The sequence below is a fragment of the Rana temporaria genome, chromosome 1 (genome assembly GCF_905171775.1).
Source record: "Rana temporaria chromosome 1, aRanTem1.1, whole genome shotgun sequence".
Taxonomy (NCBI): Eukaryota; Metazoa; Chordata; class Amphibia; order Anura; family Ranidae; genus Rana; species Rana temporaria.
The window spans coordinates 48,566,852-48,584,620 of record NC_053489.1 but is presented as its reverse complement, the minus strand read 5'-3'; the positions used below and the strand labels follow the sequence as shown (position 1 = coordinate 48,584,620).

Below are 17,769 nucleotides of genomic sequence, written 5' to 3'. Positions count from 1 at the left end.
AACTGCTGCCAGTCACCCCCTGTGTGTAATTTTCAGCTTAAGCTATTGAGCTTTGTAAACAATCTTTTTTCCAGAAAGGTAGATGAGGATAGACAGGTAAACGTGTGAACTACAGCCTGGTGCTCCCCCTGCTGGCTGGAAATGAGAATGCTAAATATTTATTTGCTATTTACAATACCAGACTAAAGAAAAAATGTATTTTTATTTTTTTAGTCCTCACCATGATAAAGAAAATGCAAACAAAGCCACTGTATATAACTGTATTTTCACTTTAACATATTAGCAGTATTTAGACTTGCATGTGTTGCCAGTGTTTAAGACACATATTATTGTATCTTCTCTCTGTACATAAGGATGTCAGTGACAAGGTGAGCATGCAGTGCCCGTGCCTCTATATTCCGGGACAGAAAGGTCAACTGTTCAACTACTGGAAGTTCTTCCTAAGTCTGCTCCATGGCGCGTTGACATCTGTTGCCATCTTCTTCATCCCGTATGGAGCTTTCTGGCAAATGGTAAAAGAGGATGGACAAGTGAACTCGGACTATGAGACATTTGCCTTCACCACTGCCACTACCCTTGTTATCATTGTAAATTTCCAGGTAAGTTTATTCTAGCATGGAACAGGGACATAAGCAGGCCCAAGAAAAAATATACTTACTCAAAGACATATTGAGATCCTAGACCAGGCCCACTGGTGGTGGCATGGGAGAGAGTTTGTAATTTTTTTCCTGGCAATTTTGTAACTCGTACCACAGGTGAGTGACACCAAGTTCCCCATTAGAGTGATTGAATACAGCAGTGGTCACCTCCCTGCCCCCAGCATGTTGTCACTTTGCTCTCTCCTCCTTCTGGCATGTTCATTTTTTTGAAAATGCACATCAGTGACGACCTGGCCATTAGGGGCGCTGCCCCCCCTAATCCATGCGTCCAGCCCCTAATCTCCATGCAGGGCTGTGGGGGCTCTAAAGTGAGGCTCTAATTGGCTTCAAAAATGGTGGGCTCGGGGCGCAGAGCACTGTGTGACATTAGCAAATGAATATTCACTAATGTCTTCCTCAGTGGCGGCTGGTGCTCCAAATTTTCGGGGGGCACAAACAAACTGAAAAATTCTGAAAAAAAAAAACATCAATTGCAGCCTCACTGTGCCAATCAAACACAGCCACTGTGCCATCAAATGCCGCCACTGTGCCCATCATAAGCACTGTGCCCATATGATCCCACCCGCTCGCCCTCTGCCCGGCACTTACCCTGTCTCGGTGGGGCAGCGGGTGACGGCGAGTGGTGTTCTCTGTTTTTTTACGCCTATTAGAGCCTATAGCTTTCTTTTGGTGGTATTCGATCACCTCTGTGGTTTTTATTTTTTAGCGCTATAAACAAAAATTTATTTGCTATAATAAATATCCCTAAAAAATATAAAAAAACATTTCTTTCTCAGTTTATGCCGATACGTATTCTTCTACATATTTTTGGTAAAAAAAATCGCAATAAGCATTTTTTGATTGGTTTGCGCAAAAGTTATAGGGGTAGACCTAACTCAGAATCTCCGCCGACCTAAGTTTAAGTGTCTTCTCAAACAGAGATACACTTAAACCTATCTAAGATACGACGGCTTCCGCCGTCCTATCTTAGGGTGCAATATTTAGGCTGGCCGCTAGGTGGCGCTTCCATTGCAGTCGGCGTAAAATATGTAAATCACTAGATACGCCTATTCACGAACGTACGCCCGGCCGACGCAGTACAGATATGCCATTTACGTAACGCATTATCAGGCCTAAAGTTATTCCATCAAATTCCGTCGTTCCCGCGTCGAAATTCGAAAATTTTACGTCGTTTGCGTAAGTCGTCCGTGAATAGGGATTTACGTCCACGTCGAAACCAATAGGCCCGTGCGGCGTACTTTGCCGCAATGCACACTGGGGTATGTAGGCGGACGGCGCATGCGCCGTTCCAAAAAGACGTCAATCACGTCAGGTCAACACAAATTAACATAGAACACGCCCCCTCAGCCTATTTTGCGCCCTTACGCCCGCTCGCTTTAGGCTACGCCGCCGTAACTTAGCAGGCAAGTACTTTGTGAATCATGTACTTGCCTCGCTAACTTACGGCAGCGTAGTGTAAACACGATACACTACGCCGCCGCAAAGTTAGGGCGGGCTATGTGAATCTAGCCCATAGCGTCTACAAAATAGGGAATAGTTTTATGGCATTTTTATTAATATTTTTTTTTTTACTATCGGAGATCATCGATTTTTTATCGTGACTGCGACATTATGGCGGACACATCGGACACTTTTGACACTATTTTGGGACCATTGTCATTTATACAGTAATCAGTGCTATAAAAATGCACTGATTACTGTATAAATTACTCTGGCAATGAAGGGGTTAACCAGTAGGGGGCGGGGAAGGGGTTAGGTGTGTCCTAGGGATGTGTTCTAACTGTGGGAGGGATGGGCTACGAGTGACACGACACTGATCACTGCTCCTGATCACAGGGAGATTAAACAAAACAAAACACATTTTTTCGTTGTGCACATGTCTAGCTGCAGCTTCCCACATTGGGCAATAGCCTGGTATCATCTGACTCTGGGTCATGGGAGAGCAAATATAAGTGCACCCCTGTGACCCATAACAGATGTATGGCCAAAAAAGCTTCGGGCCAGATTCACAGTAAAAGTATGCCGGCGTATCTACTGATACACCGGCGTACTTTCAAATTTGCTGCGTCGTATCTTTAGTTTGAATCCTCAAACCAAGATACAACGGCTTTTGGCTTCGATCCGGCAGGCGTACGGCTTCGTACGCCTTCGGATCGTAGGTGCAATACTTTGGCGCCCGCTGGGTGGAGTTCGCGTCGTTTTCCGTGTCGGGTATGCTAATTAGCTTTTTCCGGCGATCCATGAAGGTACGCGCGCCCGTCGTCGCTAGTCGGCTTTTCCCGGCGTATAATTACAGCTGCTATTTTGTGGCCTATATTTAGACTTGCCATGTTAAAGTATGGCCGTCGTTCCGCCGTTGAATTTTAATTTTAATGGTGCGACGCCATTTCGCGCAAAGCACGGTGGGAAATTTCAAAACGGAGCATGCGCAGTACGTTCGGCGCAGAAACGTGCCTAATTTAAATGATCCACGCCCCCTACCCGGATCATTTGAATTAGGCGGGCTTGCGCCGGAGGGATTTACGCTACGCCGCCGCAACTTTACAGGCAAATGCTTTGTGAATCAAGCACTTGCCCGTAAAACTTGCGGCGGCGTAACGTAAATGCGATACGTTACGCCGCCGCAGATGTACCTGAATCTGGCCCTTGATCTATATAATCATTGCAAGCATATAGAGAGTGAAGGGCTTGATGAAATAAAATTTGCTAATGTCTGACTTATTTTATATTTTTATTTGCAGATTGCAATCATAATGGCGTACTGGAGCTTTTTATTTGCCTTTTCAGTGATTGGATCCATCATAGTATACTTTTCAATTACATACGACTTACACAGTGAGGGAATGCATCAGATCATTACTTCAACCTTGACAGGTGTGGTTGGGAAGATTTCACACTGCTCCATTAAAAAACAAAGTGTTAAAAATGTATATTTGTTTTTGATGCGTTTCCGGTGCAATTTCTGGTTGGCGTGCACCTGTGAAAAATTGACTTGTGACTCAAAAAACGTAACCGTGGCACATGTTTGATGCTTTTCCATTCATTTCAGTGGGGAGCTGTGTTTTTGGTGTGGTTTTGAAGAGGGCACCAAAGATGCGACATGCGGGACTTTTTAAAACGCACCTCATCCGTAGTGCAAGTGGTGTAAAGAGTCCCAAAGGATTATAGGGAAATATTATATTGCGTTTTTTTCTTTCATTTTAGCAATGTAAAAATGAAGCAAAAACACATCAGTGTGAAAGGGCCATAGCTTACATAGGCGTCCTAATAGGTGTCCTGGGTGCAGCTTCAAAGTCACCCAACTGCAGTATGTCCGTCTTTACGAGGGAGAGTTACTTTGCAGAAATTGTCATGTGGGGGGGACCCCAGAAGACGAGGATCGGGGCCACTCTGTGCAAAACAAACTGCACAGTGGAGGTAAGTATGATATGTTTGTAATTTAAAAAAAAAGAAAAAAAAAGGTTATACAATTCCTTTAATATCAATGGGCTTCTGAGGCACAAAATTATCTGCACTGGGCTAGATTCAGCAAGCATTTACGGCGGCGTATCTCCAGATACGCCGCCGTAATTTCAAATCTGCGTCGGCGTAACGCCGATTCTCCAATGCAGATCCGTCTAAAAAATAGGCTTCCTCCGCCGACGTAACTTAAATGCGGCGGCGTAAAATTGTGTGTATTTTTACGCTGGCCGCTAGGGGCGCTTCCGTTGTTTTCGTCGTAGAGTATGCAAATTACCTATTTATGTTGATTCACAAACGTACGTGCGCCCGGCGGTAGTTCTTTACGTCGTTTGCGTAAGGCTTTTTCGGCGTGACGTTGCTCCTGCTATTGGGTGGCGCAGCCAATGTTAAGTATGGACGTCGTTCCCGCTTCGAAATTTGAAGTCGTTCGCGAATAGGGCTGGATGTAATTTACGTTCACGTCGAAACCAATACGTCGTTGCGGCGTAATTGGGAGCAATGCACACTGGGATATGTACACGGACGGCGCATGCGCCGTCTGTACAAAACGTCAATCACGTCAGGTCATCATAGATTTACATAAAACACGCCCCCCTTCCACATTTCAATTACGCGCGCTTACGCCAGCCCCCTTTACGCTACGCCGCCGCAACTTACGGAGCAAGTGCTTTGTGAATACTGCACTTGCTCCTGTAAGTTACGGTGGCGTAGCGTAAATACCAGTGGCGGCTGGTGCTCAAAATTTTTGGGGGGGCGCAAAGGAAAAAAAAAATTGCAGTCTCACTGTGCCCAAACGCAGCCACTGTTACATGCCATCAAACGCAGCCACTGTTACATGCCATCAAACGCAGCCACTGTTACATGCCATCAAACGCAGCCACTGTTACATGCCATCAAACGCAGCCACTGTGCCATCAATTCGCACCACTGTGCCATGCCATTAAACGCAGTCACTGTGCCATCCATTGTCACCACTGTGCCATGCCATTAAACGCAGCTACTGTGCCATCCATTGTCACCACTGTGCCATGCATTGTCACCACTGTGCCATGCCATTAAACGCAGCCACTGTGCCATACATTGTCACCACTGTGCCATGCCATTAAACGCAGCTACTGTGCCATCCATTGTCACCACTGTGCCATGCATTGTCACCACTGTGCCATGCCATTAAACGCAGCTACTGTGCCATCCATTGTCACCACTGTGCCATGCATTGTCACCACTGTGCCAATTGTCCCCACTGTGCCCTGTAAATTGCTTTCTTCCCCCTCCGCCCGGCACTTACCTTACTGGTTTTAGGCATCCACGTCCCACGATGTCTTCTCCCGCCCTCGATGACTGACAGGCGTCTCAGCCAATCAGGTTACTGGTAGCCAGAACCGGCCAACCTGATTGGCTGAGACGCCTGTCATCTTATTCAAGGGGCGTACAGTCTGTGCGCTCCGAGAATAAGCTTCCGGGCTGTATTGGGAAAGCCTATCAGAGCCGCTGGCTTTGATAGACATTTCCCTACAGCCAACCAGCTGGCGTTATTCAGATGGCCGGACATTGAGCGCCGACCATCTGAATAACAGCGGCAGCGGCGAAAATAACATAGATTCGTGCAATGCATGAATCTATGTTATTTCACTCAGTGGCGGTGAGAGCCAGAGGGGGCGGCGCTCCAGCGCCCTCTATGGACGAACCACCACTGGTAAATACGATACGATGCGCCGCCGTAAGAACAAGCGCAGGTACCTGATTCTAGCCCACTGTCTCTTGGAGTAATTGCGTTCCTTCACTAGATGTCCTTAGTCTTCCTGGTTGAATGATGCTCAGTGTCACTCAACCCAGAAGAAATCTTGTGAGTGCAAGGCGTCATGGTGGCATTATTACAGCACCCTGTATTTAAAAAGAAAAGTATTGTTTTTTTATTTTAAAGAGAATCATACTAACCTAGGTGGATGCAGCATCAATCCGATGCTGCATCTGTCCCCTGTCAGCTCTAACACTGAGAACCGAGCGATCAAACACCGCCTATCGCTCAGTTCTCACAGCTCCGCGAGCAAAGAGCTGGTGACTGTTAGTCACCAGCAGGGCTTTTTTTCAGCGGGAACGCGGGGGAACGCAGTTCCGGCACCTCTAGCACTGAATGTATGTGATGTCAAGGGGTGCTGGGTTGTGCAACAGTGTCTATTGCTGCTGGGGGATATAGTGTTGCTGGAATGGATGTATTTTTGCAAGGGAAGGATCTATTGCTGCTCAGGAGGTATATTTTTGCTGACGAGGCATCTATTGTTGCTTGGGGTGGGTCTTATGTTCCTGGGAGAGTCAGTTGTAGCCTAGAGGGATCTACTGTTGAGGGAGAATTCTATTGTAGCTGACTGCTGGATGGTCTATCAATACTGCCTGTGGGGAGATCTTGTGTTGCTGCTGGGGGTTTATTGTTGCTAGGGGGTGTTTATTTTGTTGAGGGTGGTCTATTGTTGCCAATGAACTATTGTTACTGGGGGGGGTCTATTGTTTTTGACTGCAGGGGATCTATTTTACTGCTTTTCTTGTTATAATTAACAAATTAAAAGGGGCAGTACTGGGAGGTGGGTAGGGGGTGGGACCAAGGAACGGTGTTTGGAGGTAGGTAGTGGTGAAGACGGGGTAACTCCAAAAAGGGAGAGTTCCTGCACCTATTCTCTGAGAAAAAAAAGCCCTGGTCACCGGCCCTCTGCTCTGACCATCTCACTGGAGCGCTGGGCTGTGGAGGGGGTGGGAACAGCCTGGCTCAGGTTCTCAGCGGCTCACTCAGAGGCTGAGCCGGGTGCTAGTCCAGGTGTGTGGGTTTATTCCGACCATCTGGTCGTGATCATTCCTGAGCCTGAACAGGCTCTGTGTCGTCAGCCGACAATTGACTTCAGCCCACTCTCTGCTGAAAATGTTAAAAAAGGGGTAGTGAATGTATGCTGTGCCACATACAGTATTTATAATAGAAAAGAAGGAGAAATTCCCCTGGGTGGACTTTTTAGGCACCAAAATATTTATTTCAATTATACAGAGTATTGAAGTAAAAAAGAGTATTTATTCATAAATATACAAAATTAACAAAATTTTAAATATTGAGTTAAAATATACGATTCCAATGGACGTCGCCATATGGAGGGGTACATGAAGGACCTCCTTTACACTCTACACATTTCGAAATAAACTTCTTCAGGGGTGTATAGAAGAAGGAGAGTAATTCATGTAAGGATAGTAGGATGATTTTCAATATTTCATTGGATAAAGTTTACAAGAAATGAGAATAAACGGCAGGCTGGATTATGTCAGTGGGGCTGCCAATCAGGCACACAGAGGCATCAAAGGAAGCATATTAATATGGATCTATGTAAAGAATTAATATAGAGTGTTTGTTCGTCACCCAGGATCCAAAGGAGACAAGCAGATCAATCAGGAGGGATATGCTGGGACTATATGTGGGGACCCTGAATATATTGGATCTGTAAAGGACCCAGTAGTGTCCACTGGTGTTAAGTAGTATATTGCAGTAGCTTTAAAAGGACCTGCTTTAGAGAGCCAAACCACACACCGGGACATCCAGCAGAGAAGTGCTCTACTCTACATAGATCCATATTGTTATCCTTCCTTTTGATGCCACTGTGTGCCTGATTGGCATCCCCACTGACATAATCCAGCCTTCAGCTTCAGCACATTGATATGCTTCCTTTGATGCCTCTGTGTGCCTGATTGGCATCCCCACTGACATAATCCAGACTTCAGCTCCAGCACAACACTTGCTTGCACTTCCCGGACCAGCTAGCACTGATTTGTAGGCCTGATACTGACTCAGCCAGGTCTAAAGTGAATGCCCCTTTGCAGGCAGGGACCGTGGGCCCCTCTGGTATAGCAGAAAAAATTGTGGTAGTCCTAGTGCTAGCTGTCCACGTGGCTACTGATCCCAGCACCACTTCTTCAGGCCCTGCCAGTCATCCTGGCTGCAGCTGCCTCTCTCCTCTGCCCGTGACACAACAGTCCACTCCACTCGCCATGCCCCCATCCCAGACTGCACTATCCCAGTCCTCTCAGGCGTGCCCAGACCTTCCCAACTGTATGTCACTCACCAGTCCTCTTGGCTGCGACCTGTTGTTCCTCCCTGGAGACTTTGCCCGCTTTTTTCTGTTTGCTCTCGTGCCACCTGTTCAGGACACCTCCATGTGTCACGAGAAGGGTCCTGTCCGCACCCGAGCCCCAGGCCCAAGGTCACCCCCCCAGACTGGGGAGCTCCCTCTGGGCCTCGACAGCCTAGCACTCCATCTCCAGCTTCCACCCGAACAACTCCTCCCTCAGCTTGGCTAACCCTGAGTGTTTAACCCCCTTGGCGGTAAACCCGAGCGTGACTCGGGGTTGGTTTTCAATGATAGGATCGGTATCCCCGAGTCACGCTGGGGGTGGACGTGCAGAGTGTGCAGCGGCGCGGCTTACCTTCTCGCTGGATCCACAGGCAAGTTACTTACCTTGTCCCTGGATCCAGCGATGCATCCCCGCTGTGTGAGCGAGCGGGACCTCCTCGCTCGATTCACAGTGTCCCCGTGTGCCGCCGATCTCCGTTCCCTGCGACGTTATGACGCACGGGGGCGGAGAACGGCGCCAAATTCAAAAAAGTAAACAAACACTTTACATACAGTATACTGTAATCCAGTGCTGGGACAAGGTCATTTGGTGCCCAGGGCGAAGGAGGCAAACTGCGCCCCCCCCCCCCATTATCATCGCCGTTCATTGTTACTGCTGTGACGATCTGTGCCTCTCTGGAAATTTCAGCAGGTATTCTTGCCCACTCAGAACCCTTTACTTTTTGCTAAAAGGGTACTTCTATCTTATAATGGGCTTTTGCAAGAATGGAACATTTTCTCTCCTGCTACCATAGTGGTAGTTACTGTATGCTTCCCTCCCCCCTGTATTTTACATTGGGGGGGGGGGCTCTTTTTCTTACACTACTTTGAAACAAAGTACCCTAGAAGCCAGTCCTCCTAGCTTCACTGGGGCTTTTCCTATGACCTTTTATGAGAATGTCCTCCTTATTCCCCCTTTCCTGCCCCAAAGACATGTCAACCTCTTTCTATATGTCTTATGGATGGGGTTGGAAATGTCATGCATGACTACCTGCCATGTATTATCTTGTTTGACTCCTCTGTCAAAGCCACTGGTCACTGATGCATTAGTAATTGACCAGTGGCAGTAAATTAACCCCTTTGTGCTGCATTAGTTGCACCAGTGTCAGGGTTAATTAATGCACTAATGCAGCACAAAGGGGTTAATTAACTGCCACTGGTCAGGAATGTGTACTGTGCAGTGGTGAGAAGTGCGTATCACACAAGGCACAGAAAAAAAATCAATAAAAGGGACAGTACTTACATTCAATGCAAAGCATCCCTTGTGCTCCGGTATATGCAGCATATAGCCCTGTGTACAGAGTGCAGGGGTCAGGAAAATGTAACAGAGGGTATCACACAGCATGCAGTGGTGAAGCATATGTAATATGCAGATCAGCATACAGAATGCAGGGCCCAGGAGTATGTAACGCAAAACCCTTTGTACAGAATACAGCATGCAGTAGTACCATCCCAAGGCCTTTAATATGTAACATACAGCCATGCATTACATACGCTTGCTCACTGAACTCTGTATGCTTTACTGTCCCCCATCCCTGGTCTTCCCCAAGCAAAAATCCCCCTTCCCTCAAGTATTCTACCTCTGTGTCCCCTCTTCCACAGCTCACCTTTGCCCCTCCCCATCAACATCTTACTTCTACACCCCCAGTTCACAACTTACCTCTGCACCCCCATCCACATTATCTCTGCACCTCAATCTAAAGCTCACCCTAATCCACAGCTCTCACCTTTGCCACCCCCCATGTTTCACTTCTGCACCCCCAGCTTCCCCCATGGCTCTCGCCTCTGCACAACCTTCCCCACCCTCCACAGCTCTTACTTTGCACAGCCTGCCTTCTGCAGCTCTCCCCTCTGCACAGGGCTCCCCCTTCCCAGTTCTCCTCTCCCTCTCTGCACAAATCCACCCCTCCACACTTTCTCAGTTCTCCTCTCCCTCTCTGCACAAATCCAGCCCCCTCCACACTTTCCCAGTTCTCCTCTCTGCTTGCATCCCCCAGATCTCCTCCAAGTACAAATCCACCCCAGATCCTCTCTCTGCACACATCCACCCCAGATCCCCTCTCTGCACACATCCACCCCAGATCCCCTCTCTGCACACATCCACCCCAGATCCCCTCTCTGCACACATCCACCCCAGATCCCCTCTCTGCACACATCCACCCCAGATCCCCTCTCTGCACACATCCACCCCAGATCCCCTCTCTGCACACATCCACCCCAGATCCCCTCTCTGCACACATCCACCCCAGATCCCCTCTCTGCACACATCCACCCCAGATCCCCTCTCTGCACACATCCACCCCAGATCCCCTCTCTGCACACATCCACCCCAGATCCCCTCTCTGCACACATCCACCCCAGATCCCCTCTCTGCACACATCCACCCCAGATCCCCTCTCTGCACACATCCACCCCAGAACCCCTCTCTGCACACATCCACCCCAGATCCTCTCTCTGCACACATCCACCCCAGATCCCCTCTCTGCACACATCCACCCCAGATCCTCTCTCTGCACACATCCACCCCAGATCCTCTCTCTGCACACATCCACCCCAGATCCCCTCTCTGCACACATCCACCCCAGATCCTCTCTCTGCACACATCCACCCCAGATCCTCTCTCTGCACACATCCACCCCAGATCCCCTCTCTGCACACATCCACCCCCCCCCCCCCCTTTCACTGTTCCCTCTCTCAGCACATATTCCCCCCCTCCCCCACACCTTTACAGTGCACTCCTCTCTACACCTCAGGCTTTGTCAATCTCTCACCTCTTCTGACAGGCACCGGTCTCAATGGTATGCACAGGCTTTTTTTTTTTTTTATTCAGCAGAGAGCTCTGCCTGCTGTAGCACAGAACCGAGGAGGAGTTTCAGAGCTCCTCGGTTCCGTGCTGCAATGTACCAGTAGTAGCAGCAAGCAGGGACAAGCTGCCTCTGCAATCACTTTCAGTAGCTTACAGTACTGGGAGCAGAATTCGGCTCGAGGGCAGCAGCAGTGAGTGCCCAGAGCTAACCCAGAAAAGCCAGGAGAGGAAGTGAGCTGTGCAAAAAACTTCCTCTACTGGCTATGTGTTCTGTGACAGGTCAGAGAGGAGAAGGCTGCCAGAGGTGAAAAAGTAAAGGGGATACACACTTTGTTGCTGAACTTCTGGTTCCTCCTCGGCGGCTCCTCTCGCAACTTCAGCAGCTCTCTTCTCTCCTCCTATCCCGCCTCCGGCTGTGAGTGATGTCACGCTGCCAGGACGGGACTACAAAGTCCCTTCATAGGGGGAGAGAAGGAGCAGTGCTGACAGGTATAGCTGGTGTGGACTGTGTAGGCGGGTGCAGGAGCACACTCAGCACATTATAGTAGTAAGGTACAGATGACAGTACAGCTAGCAGCGCTGGCTAATGTGTACAGTGAAGCACACTGCTGGCACTTCACCTGCGCCCCCCTCCTGTCCGCAAATGGTAGCGCCCAGGGCATCCGCTCCCTTCGCCCCTGCCTTGTACCGGCCCTGCTGTAATCTTATAGATTACAGTACTGTATGTAAAAAATACACACCCCCTTGTCCCTAGTGGTCTGCCCAGTGCCCTGCATGTACCTTTATATAATAAAAAATGTTCTTTCTGCCTAAAAACTGTAGATTGTCCAAAAGTGTCCCTTTATGTCAAAAATGGTTTTAGATCAGCTAGAAAACAGCGATAATAAATTATAATCACTTGCAGAAATGTGCGATAGCGATTTGTGGGGAAATTCGTCATAAAAAAAAAAATAATAATGACAGCGACAATTCTGCAACTGAGAAAATTTCAGTGATTTTGAGTTGATTACATTATTGAATAATTTTTATTATAATTATATTATTATTTGTTATAATTATTTATAATTATTTATTATATTATAATTTATAATTTTGTTTTAAAAAAAAATTCATACCCGGGATGCCTACAAGACTCTTGCTTGGTCAGATTTAAGTGGGTTATTTCTAAAAATTACAGGCCAACAGTATAAAACGCCAAATTTCATTGCAAAATAATTGTACCGCTTTTGGTACGTAATTCCAGACAGAATCATACCGCCAGGGAGGTTAAGGAGGTCTGCCCCCTGCCAATCCAATTTGGGAATTGGTCAGGGCTTCTCAAAACACCCCAACCTGCTCTACCTCCTCTCTCCTCCTTCCTTTCTAGAAAGCCCTGAAAAGAAGTGGGAGGTTTTGGTGCTGCTAACTGTGAGTCACCAGCTCTACACTAAGCCACTCCCAACCCAGATCAAAACAAGCTGCTAGCCAAGCCTGTCATTTTGCCTATCCTAACAAAAACCTCTCTGTACACACCCTACTCACTATCTAGCAACCTACAAGGTGCTACATATAAGTATAAAATAAAAGGAAAAAATTCTGCAAGGGGGACTTCCAGTTTCGGGAGGGAAACCAACCCAGGGGGACTTCCAGTTCTGGGAGGGAACCAACCCAGGGGGACTTCCAGTTCTGGGAGGGAACCAACCCAGGGGGACTTCCAGTTCCGGGAGGGAACCACTACAAGGGGCCTTAAACCTGGAGTTGGAGCACAGCACAATGACAGCATAACCAGGATCATGAAAATATCCTGTCATCTACAGGAAAAGCAGGCACATTCCTTCCCTATTCAGCAATGTTTTTACCATTCCTAGTGTTACATATCATGTACTGGGCTGATGGTGGGAGGGTGAAGCATTTAGGCAACCTAGAGTTCAGGCAGAGTTCATTCTTTACAATGCAGAATTGAAACTTTTAAAGAAATATCTGTTAGCTTACAAAAAGCAGCTATACAGAATGTGGATTAGCTGCACAGAAAATTGGTTATTATGACAGAACAAGAATTAGCTGCACAACGATTGTCTGGCTAGACATTGGCATTGCACTTGTGTGAAAAGTTTGTTCCTTCTTTGAAACGGGTAAATGCGAATGGTTTTGTAAAGTTCAAAAACGTTTTTTTCTGTTTTCCATGGCAGGGGTGATCAACAATGCTTTAAGACAACCCTATATCTGGTTAATCATCATTCTAGCTACTGGCATATGTCTTCTTCCTGAGATGGCAGTGAGGTTTTTGTGGAAGCTAGTCAAGCCTTCTGAGAGCGACAAGGTATGTACGTTTTTAGCAAGCAACCCAAAGTAGTACATAATACACCAGCAGTTCTAGGACAAAGGTCCAGTGCTTAGACATAAGATGGTCATTACCTAATCTGGTCAGTCACATCAAAACTATAGTAAAAAAAAAAAAAAAAACATAAGAAAAAGAATCGCATAATGAATAGCACCACATCTCTCCAAGGATGTTGCCTTGTGTTGCCAAATTGCCAAGGTATGAGTATGCCAAGAGTCTCTGAGTCCAGGGCCGTAGATAAGGGGGTACCGCCAGCTGATTCTGGTGCCAGGATCAGTTAATGTAGTTATACCCTAGAGATGTACTTATGATGCTGAGAAGTGCTCCTCTGTGGTATAACTTACAGGAGATGTGGAAATGGGGGACAGAGCCTGGTCCCTGGACCTTTATCATGCAATAGTTTGCCATTTACAACACATCTTTATCTCAGGCAAGTCAGTAAGATAGATCCCCGTGGTCCATAAATGCACAATGATCACATCTCTGCCAGGGCCGCTGATAAGCCAGTACAACTGGCCCTGTTGTAGGGGGCCCCGGGCCAGCAGGGGCCCGGATGGCAACCCCTTTTAAAAAAAATAAAAAATAAAAACATTTTTTTTTTTTTTAGGGGTCCGGAGGTCCCCAGGGGCCCGGAGGCCCACAGGGTCCCAGATGACAACTCCCCTTTTTTTTATTTATTTTTTATAAAAAATATATATGTTGGTTTAATATATTTTTATTTAAATTTTTATTAAAGGGCCATTTTTTTTTTTTTTTTTAGAGGTCCGGGGGTCCCCAGGGGTCAGAAGGCCCCCAGGGCCCCGGATGGCAACCCCTCCCCCCTTTTTTTTTATAAAAAAAAATATATTTTTTCTAATATATATATTTTTTTTATTTTTTATTAAAGGGACAATTTTTTTTCTTAGGGGTACGGGGGTCCCCAGGGGCCCGGAGATCCCCAGGGCCCGGGATGAAAACACCCCTTTTTTTTATAAAAAAATAAATACATTTTTATATATTTTTTTATTTTAGATATATATATATAAATATATATATATATATATATATATATATATATATTAAAGGTCCCCAGGGCCCCGGATTTTTTTTCATATTTTATTTCATTTTTTTTTCTTTTTATTCCATATATTAAAGGGCTCATGAGGTCTCCATGTGGCAAACCCCCTTTTTTTTTATATAAATGTTTTTTTTTTCTTTTTTAATTAAAGGGCCCAGAGGTCCCCAGGGCCCTGAATGGCAACCCCCCCCTTTTTTTTAATAAATGTTTATTTATTTATTTTATATATTTTTTTATTTTTATTTTTTCATTTTTCATTTTTATTAATAATTTGTAAAGGGCCCCCCCTCCGCTTTTTCAATTTCAGACGGCAGCCCCCCCCCCCCCCCGGTTCTCTGCTTCAGGTGCCTACCAATGCCGCCAATCCCGTAACGTGCTGCAGAGACAGTTTCAAGGCGGGCCAGGGGTGGAGCTAAAGGCGGGACCAGGGGTGGAGCTGAAGCGGGCCCCGTCAGGTAGGCTGTACGGGGGCCCCATGATTTCTTTCAGCGGCCCTGTCTCTGCCCACCGAGAGATCTCTTTCCGCACTCATAGACTTTAGTTACTTCTATAAACATGCATGCACTGAATGTTTCCTTTTAGATTCTTTACTTGTTAGCAGGGCCGGGACAAGGGGTGGGCAGGAGGGACGGCTGCCCTGGGCACTGTGGCATCATGTGAGGAGGGAGGGTGCTGTAATGAGATTGGGGGAAAGGAATTTGTATTGGAAGAGGGAATTTGGGTGTGGCAGGGGGTAAGAATTGTTCAGGGGCAGGGGAAATTTAGGGGGTGTGCTAGGAGTAGTGATTTAGGAGGATCTGTGTTTTGGGGGGCATAATGAGGAAGAGGATTTGTGTTAGGATTGGGGGGTTTTGTTCTAAAAGCTGTTATATGGTAGGGGGGGGGATTGTGCTAGAAGGGGGAAATGTTGGGCGGTGGGGGGGATTTGTGCTGGTAAGGATGATTTTGGGGTATTTGTGCTATGAGGGATTGTTTTAGGGGGGATTTAAGCTAGGAGGGAAGATTGGGAGGGGTTATTGTGCTGGGAGAGGATGTGTACTTGGAGGGGAAATATTAGGGTTAGATGATTTGTGCTAGGAGGGGTGATTTTTTTGGAGGGGGGGCATTTGTGTTGGGGGTAAAGATTGTATTGAGAAGGGGGATTTTAGCAGGGAGGGTGGATTTGTACTGGGAGGGGGAATTTATGTGGGTAATCATGCAAATTAGTGCTCAGTTTTGATTTTTGCTTCTTGGGGGGAGGGTTCAGTTTAGCATGTTTGACCTGGGCTCTAGATGACATTGTACCGGCACTGGTTGTTAGGTTCAAGGGGCCAGATTCATAAAGAATTGCCCTGGCGCAGCGTATCAGAGATACGCTACGCCGCCGTATCTTACCTGGCGGAATTTCGAAACCAAGAAGATTTTGCGGCGCGTATTTCAAATTGGGCGGGTAGGGGGCGTGATTCATTTAAATGAAGCGCGTCCCCGCGCCGATTGAAATGCGCATGCTCCGTTTTGAAATTTCCCGCCGTACTTTGCTCGAAATGACGTCGCACCGACGCCATTTTTTTAACTTCGACGTGCGTTACGTCCTTTACTATTCACGGTCGACTTACGCAAAAAAAAAAAAAATAATTCGACGCGGGAACGACGGCCATACTTTAACATGGCAAGTCTATCTATACGCCACAAAACAGCAGCTTTAACTATACGCCGGGAAAAGCCGACTAGTGACGACGTAAGAGAATGCGACGGCCGCGCGTACCTTCGTGGATCGCCGGAAAAAGCTAATTAGCATAACCGACACGGAAAACAAAGTGAACTCCACCCAGCGGGCGCCGAAGTATTGCACCTACGATCCGAAGGCGTACAAAGCCGTACGCCTGTCGGATCGAAGCCAAAAGCCGTCGTATCTCGGTTTGAGGATTCAAACTAAAGATACGACGCGGCAAATTTGAAAGTATGCCGGAGTATCAGTAGATACGCCGGCGTACTTCTTCTGTGAATCTGGCCCAAGGTGTCCTTTACTATTGGTGGACAGCCTTGAATTGTAATTTGTTTTCTTTATCCCTTGAAGGTTGCTAGAAATCCAGAGAAGTACAGAGTGAAAGAACCTCTAAAACAAGAAACAGCCGGCACAATCCAGCGCAACACCTCCCTTCGCCGTTCGGCGTATGCCTTCTCCCACCAGAAAGGGTACGGTGACCTCATCTCCACCGGGCGCAGCATAAGAAGAAGAAAGCCGGCACTTAGCGGAGTGTCAGAAAACAGCGAAGAAACAAGTGCATCACCTCAACATAGCTAATATAAAGACTATACATGGAAGGCGAAGAGTGCAAAGTGTGTTAGTATGGGCAATTTACAGAGAGGGGAACCCTTTTTATAGAGTGCACAGAGCAAGCTGCCCAGTAAAAGTGCATGTACATTCGTTTTATGTAAATCGGCCAAAAAAAATATGTATTTTTAAGCTGTATCCTGACTTGGGCATACTGTATGGCCCGGATTCAGAAAGGACTTTTACGACGGCGTATCTCCAGATACGCCGTCGTAAGTCCAAATGCGCGCCGTCGTCTCTATGCGCTTATTCAGGAACTGAGATACGCCTGAATTTTGCAAGATACGACCGACGTAAGTCTCCTTACTCCGTCGTATCTTGGGGTGCATATTTACGCTGGCCGCATGGGGCGCTTCCGTAGATTTACGCGTCGAATATGCAAATGACCTAGATACGCCAATTCACGAACGTACTTGCGCCCGTCGGATTTAACTACGCCGTTTACATAAGGCGTATGTCCGGCGTAAGTTTACCCCTCATAAAGCAGGGGTAAGTCATGTTAAGGTATGGACGTCGGAACAGCGTAAAATTTTTCGTCGTTTGCGTAAGTCATACGTGAATGGGGCTGGGCGTAAGTTACGTTCACGTCGAAAGCATTGAGCCGACGTATCTTAGGGAGTATTTGCGACGTGATTCTGAGCATGCGCCGTTCGATCGGACATGCATTTACATGGGGTCACGCTTCATTATAATACAACACGCCCACTGCCTTGCTACTTTGAATTACGCGGGCTTACGCCGGCCCATTTACGATACGCCGACGTAACTTTGGGAGCAAGTGCTTTCTGAATGCAGTACGTGCCTCTCAATGTTACGTTGGCGTAACGCATATGAGATGCGCTACGCCCGCTCAAAGATACGACAATGGGGTAGATTCAGATAGATTAGCGGATCTTTAGATCCGCGTAATCTATCTGATTTACGATCCGCCGGCGCAAGTTTTTGAGGCTAGTGCTGTATTCAGAAAGCACTTACCTCAAAACTTGTGACGGCGTATCGTAAATCCCCT

General features: G+C 47.1%; 1 protein-coding gene across 1 annotated transcript in view; it reads left to right on the top strand.

The window, feature by feature from the left end:
• Positions 1 to 16,990, top strand: part of LOC120927109 (phospholipid-transporting ATPase IC-like) — a 163,881-nt gene extending 146,891 nt beyond the window's left edge. Inside the window, exons 25-28 of the mRNA XM_040337549.1 lie at positions 354 to 599; positions 3,401 to 3,533; positions 13,238 to 13,368; positions 16,503 to 16,990. Coding sequence (XP_040193483.1) covers positions 354 to 599; positions 3,401 to 3,533; positions 13,238 to 13,368; positions 16,503 to 16,730 — 738 coding nt within the window. The 3' untranslated portion in view covers positions 16,731 to 16,990. The remainder of the gene's footprint in view (positions 1 to 353; positions 600 to 3,400; positions 3,534 to 13,237; positions 13,369 to 16,502) is intronic.
• Positions 16,991 to 17,769: the final 779 nt, after the last annotated feature.